This window comes from Electrona antarctica (assembly GCF_951216825.1).
Source record: "Electrona antarctica genome assembly, chromosome: 21".
NCBI lineage: Eukaryota > Metazoa > Chordata > Actinopteri > Myctophiformes > Myctophidae > Electrona > Electrona antarctica.
The window spans coordinates 11437380-11443379 of NC_136802.1; the positions used below are offsets into that span (position 1 = coordinate 11437380).

Here is a 6000-nt window from a genome sequence, read left to right on the forward strand (position 1 = left end):
AAATTAAGGCCTGGGCCCTCATCAAACCCTGTACACTCAAGACACTGGCCCCGCTGCCACCCTTAGATGTCCATATATGGAGCTGACCTGTTCTGACATTCCATATGATCTGACCCTCCATGCCAAAGCGCCAGCGCTGGCCCAGCAGTCTAGCCTGGCTACCAGCAGTCTGCCATCACCCAGGCGGATGCTATCATCATCTACTATCACCTCTCAATTTCTTCCAATCCATCTCCCTTGGGAAGCTTTGTGACAGTTGCTGGAAGTTCGGTGACCATTAACAACCTGTATAAGGCAACATTTTCTAAATTTCATAATGCTTTAAGTAGCATGTGACGTGTCAAACTAGGGGATTTTCATGATTCTGAATCCATTTCAAGCATTAGTTTTGCACAAAAAACACTCTACATCTATGCATTTGGGAAAGTCTCTCTCTCTCTCTCTCCATCCCTCCCCCCCCCCATCTCACCTGGTGGATGTGCTGCAGCTGGCTCATATTCTCTGCAGCCCGGGCCAGTCCTTCTTCCAAGGCCTTCTCTATTTTCCCCACAGCAAAAGGCTAAAGGAAACACATATTTAAATAAAAAAGACAAATGAATGGACCATTAAAGGTTCTCTAAATCAACCAAGTGGATGGCAGAGTCCTCACCACACCAAAATAATACACTGACGTCAGTGTGAATGCCCACATGATTATCATCATTGTGCTTGGTGTGGACCAGTGGTTCTCAAACTTTTTACAAATGTCCAAAGAAATATATATGGGGTGACTGTGGCTCAGGAGGTAGAGCAGGTCGTCCAATGATCCATGGGTCGGCGGTTCGTATCCCGGCTCCTCCTGTCTACATGTCGAAGTGTCCTTGGGCAATATGTCATAGCTGGCTCATGCTATGGCAACGATTGGGAGACAGGAGACAGCGCAACAGTATAAGAAACTGTATTTATTCACAAGTAGGCCTATACATACACTTGGAGTACAACATAACCAGGCAAATAGTTCTATAAGGGCATGGAGGCAAGCAGGCAGTGGAGGCACAGACAGCAGGTCTGCCTCTTCTGGATCTCCTTGTGGGAATGGCAGGGGGATTGCTTTTATAGAGGCACCGGGCCCAGGTGCTCTCCAATGAGCAATCCAGATGGAATGGAATGCCCCACCCAGGCTCACCTATAGGGAGACAATTAGGCAGGTACTCCCTAACTACTTCACAGTCTGTGCATCTATATGTGTGGGGCATCACAACACTGAACCCCAAATTGCTCCTGATGTGCTGGTTGGTACCTTGCATGGCTTCCGTCGCCATCGGTGTACAAATGTGTATGTGAATGGGTGAATGTAATGCACAATCTATGTAAAAGCGCCTTGGATAAAGGCGCTATATAAATGCACCATTTACCATTTTATATATTCTAGCATTTTCAAAGAATGACAAGATTTGTTTTGGAAAATAGATGACACTCTGAGAACCCCTGCCCACCCCTGGCCAAGAGACCTGTGACTGCTACTTGACAATTCACCCGTTATTTACCCGTGGTTAACTAGGCTCCTTTGCTTTGTAATGTTATTATTTACCTTTTCTTCACTAGACAAGGGGCAGCTTTTGAATGCTGCTGTCAGGGCAGCTTAAATGCTATACATACAACCCTGTTAATTTGCTGCTCTCAGCGCAGCTTAAATGCTATACATATAATGTAATTAGAGATGTTCTGATACTGTATCAGTGTCAGAAAAGTATCAGATTTGGTCATATCGGTCTATGTCTAGTCTAACCACAGATCCGACACGGAGGGGTTGACACTATAGCAGGTAAATAAAATGTTGGGGCATGTGGAGTTTGATTTGGAGTTGCCCAAACTGCAAGTGCACATTTGAGTGAGGAGTCTGCTATAAACACAACACGAGATATATAGCTAGATAGCTATACACACACTATTCCCGGTCGGTGGACTTCAAAATAAGATATTTTTTATTTTTGTATTATTATAAATATTAGTCTCTGGTATCGGTATTCGGTATCGGTATCGGCTAACACAGAAATTGTGGTATCATCCCTAAATGTAATGTAATGTTATTTACCCGTGGTAAAATAGGCTCCTCTGTAATGCCGTGGTTCTTGGTCTCTGGTGGGGGCCGGCGGCCATGTTTGAGATGTCTGCTCTCTCTGTTGTTGCCACGGCCGCTGCAAAGGCCACACACACACACACACACACACACACACACACACACACACACACACACAGGCACACAGACACACAGACACACACACACACACACACACACACACACACACACACACACACAGGCACACAGACACACACACACACCGCGTCAGTGTGGGTCAGTCGCATTATGTATCCACGGTGCAAAGCTCATTTACCGGCCACAAAACATATTCATGTCAAAGACCTCCACTATTTAAAAGAGAGTTTGGCGCTAGCCGTGAGGGAGAATACATTGACTTTTATAGAGCCTAACTAAATTCGGCCCCAGAACAACTCCTTTGTTTCGGCTCTAAAATAGCAGTATAAATCGGCCCTTATGTGACATGACAGACGATACCTTCTCTTCTTGTTCATTGTGGCGGTGTAGATGAGGCCGATCACTCTGGTGTCCACCTCCATACCCCCCACGCCCTTCTTGGGCAGGTCTGATTCAACCTGGAAAGAAAGATTAGCATCATTTCACCCTCCAGAAAAACACTTGAAATTCCTTGATTATGCGGGCTAAAATCCTTGATTATGCGGGCTAAAATCCTTGATTATGCGGGCTAAAATCCTTGATTATGTGGGCTAAATTACTTGATTATGCAGGCTAAAATCCTTGATTATGCGAAGAAATGTGCGAAAAGTTGTGAAATATGTGGAATATGCGAAAAGTTGCAAACTATGTGGGGTTTTTATGTGAGTTTATGAGGTGAAATATGCGTTAAGTTTGTGCGATTATGCAACCTTTTTGAAAAAATTATAATCTGTGCCATTTGTCTGATTATACGCGGTAAATTATGCGATCGCACAATCGCATTTTTCTGGAGGGTCTAATGGTTGAATTAAAACATACAGTTGATCATAAGTGATTAAACTACCTTGCAATCTGGACACAGGATGCGGTTTCCCACCTCCATGGAGATGACACAGGCGGTGCAGAAGATGTGTCCACACAGTAACACCAGGGGCAGGTTGGCATGATCCGTTGCATCATCCTCTCCTACGCAACACCAAAAACACAACATAATAACAATAACCAGTAAGACGCCCTGAGGGTGAGTGCACGCATCCGCCTGGGTGACGGCAGATGGCAGACTGCTGGGTGAGCGCTGGCGAATAGGGACACCGGAAGTTTACGGAATGCAGAGTCTATGGGCATGTACATGAACCACGTGACCAGGCTGTTTTCTGCTCCCTCAATGTCGCAACTGTCTATGGCTCTGCTTCTGCTATGCTTCGCAATAAATCTCGGAAAAGCTTGCCAATGCAATCCAATCACCCCTGTAGTGTACACTCAAGACACTGCCACCATTAGATCTCCATATATGGAGCTGACCTGTTCTCACATTCCATATGTTGATCTGACCACATCAAACCCTGTACATTCAAGACATGCTCCATATATGGCCAGTACAGAATTCATTCCATATGTTGATCTGACCCACCATGCCAAAGTGCCAGCACTCGCCAGGAGTCTGCCGTCACCTAGGCGGATGCATGCACATGACCTCGCCCCTACCCTTAGATCTCCATAATATGGAGCTGACCTGTTCTGACATTCCATATGTTAATCTGACCACATCAAAGTCAAACCCTGTACATTCAAGACACACTCCATACAGTATATGGCCAGTACAGAATTCAGATATGTTGATCTGACCCCCCATGCCAAAGCGCCAGCGCTCGCCCAGCAGTCTGCTGTTACCCAGGGTCTGCCGTAGCCCGTCTCCGGACCCCCCGGGTTGAGCTCCTTTGGACCTACCACGTAGGGTCCGGTCTCACCGGATTCAAGCGACATGGGATGCAATCTGATTTCCCCTGACTTAGCCCTGTGCTGCGGTGTGGGTGTCACGCTGACATATTCCAAACGAAGCATATGAACGCTATAGGAGACAACGAACCATCTGACCCCCCCCGCGAACGGCTCAGAAGCCGTTAAGTATTTTTAATGTTTGTACGACCGCTTTGGCAGCTCTGAAATTCTCTCTTCGGTCCCTCCTTGTTGACATCTCGGTTGGCTAGCTGCGCCTACGGTTGGCTAGCTGCGCCTACGAGGCGCGTAGGGAGGCGCTGCTAGCCAACCGAGATGCTGGAGGCGGTACAATGGGATGTCAACAAGAGAGAATTTCAGAGCTGCCAAAACGGTCGTACAAACATTAAAAATACTTAACGGCTTCTGTGCCGTTCGGGGGGGGGGGTGAGAGGGTTCGTTGTATCCTATAGCGTCCATATGCTTCTTTTGGAATATGTCAGCGTGACACCCACACCGCAGCACTGGGGTAAGTCAGGGGAAATCAGATTGCATCCCATGTCGCTTGAATCCGGTGAGAAGGAACCCTACATAAAGTCATCAAAATGTCAGAAACTTTAACGTAGGGTTCCGAAAGGAGCTAGGTCTGCCGTCACCTGTGCACTTCTCGCCCTCTGGCGTCTTACTGGTTTTTAATCATTGTTTTGAGACTCCTTCAGTGTCCTCCACCTCATTCTTTTCCAAAAAGAATTATATGAAAAAAAACGTAAAAAGTAACACGGGCCCTCACGTATTTGAAGGACAATATCAGTCAACAGAAAAGAAGTTGAGTGTTTTTGATGAATTTAGCATGGTTTTGAAGTTACAATGGGTGTGTATGGGAAGGGGCTGGGGAAGCTAAAATGACCATCAATTTCAAATATCTAAATATTGAATTATCAAGCAACTTAAAAACTGTCTGGGGTGGCAGCGGTGGCCGAACGGATAGCGGCGCGGTCTAGATACCGGAAGGTTCCCAGTTCGAATCAGCCGTCCGACACGTTAAAATTACCACCGCTGAAATGCCCTTGAACAAGGCATCAACCACTACGATGAAATGTGTTCTATGAGCAGGGCCTGGCTGGAAACAAGTTCTTGAGCTTAGCCCAGATACCCTGGGTAAATATAGATTTCATTTCATTTCATTTCATTTCACATAAGACTGAGTAGACGATGAAATGACCAAAACTGTTTTTGAATGTGAAATAGCCCGTTTATTTAAAGTCTAAGAATTGTTATTTTGATCAACGTTTGCCTGTTGTCTCTCCTAATGGTACCAACAGCATGGAATTGTGGATTAAATCTTATCCAGACAACAAAATATTCTGTTATTTTGGGGTCTGAGTCAGAGACTAAATGTCATCAAATGGTGGTTCCGTACGTGGCTCAAATGTAGAATATGGACCTTGATATGAAAAGGGTTGAAAACCACTGGTTTAACTGAATTCAAACACCAAATATTCAGTCAACTATAACGGTGAATATCCGCCATTGACAGGTTTTTAGCCCAAACGAAACGAACCTCGCAGCAAAATACGATAATTAGGGTAAAAATCTACCGAATTTACATACCAGGTAAAATGTAGCCGAGTCCACAGAAGTTGCAATTCAAGGAGTTGGGCGTTTCGTCCATGATATGATCCTCTCTGTCTGTGAGGAAAGTGTTTTACAGCAACGTTGTGAGCGAAATTAAGTCACTATTAATCACTTTACAAACGGTGTTTGTTTATCACACACAGCTGAATTCTTCCAGCCAAGATTAAGTGTGAATCCTGCTGCTATACTCCAGGGGGCGCTGTTCTGCCATGTCGTTGTGTTGGTCAAGCACTGCTTCCCAAACAGTTGGTCGGGACCCATTTGTTTTTCTCTTCAGAATAAAATTGAGAAAACAAGAAAATATCATGTTTTATTTTTAAACCTAAAATGAAACAACAGAACACACGTGTACAGACCTGTTTTAGTTATTCTGAATGTCTGTAAACATTGGAAATCAGCGCCTGTTTGCGCCT

At 45.2% G+C, this 6000-nt stretch overlaps 1 protein-coding gene across 3 annotated transcripts in view; it reads right to left on the reverse strand.

Annotated features, from left to right (window-relative positions):
• Window positions 1-5773, reverse strand: part of LOC306913619 (RING finger protein 17-like) — a 53621-nt gene extending 47848 nt beyond the window's left edge. For 2 of the 3 annotated variants that reach the window (XM_079490406.1, XM_079490404.1), the window contains exons 1-5: window positions 5564-5773; window positions 3081-3202; window positions 2558-2655; window positions 2075-2177; window positions 470-559 (exon numbers count right to left, since the gene is read on the reverse strand). In XM_079490406.1, coding sequence (XP_079346532.1) covers window positions 470-559; window positions 2075-2177; window positions 2558-2655; window positions 3081-3202; window positions 5564-5624 — 474 coding nt within the window. In that variant the 5' untranslated portion in view covers window positions 5625-5773. The remainder of the gene's footprint in view (window positions 1-469; window positions 560-2074; window positions 2178-2557; window positions 2656-3080; window positions 3203-5563) is intronic. The other variant, XM_079490405.1, reaches the window with a different exon arrangement.
• Between the last annotated feature and the right edge of the window lie 227 nt (window positions 5774-6000).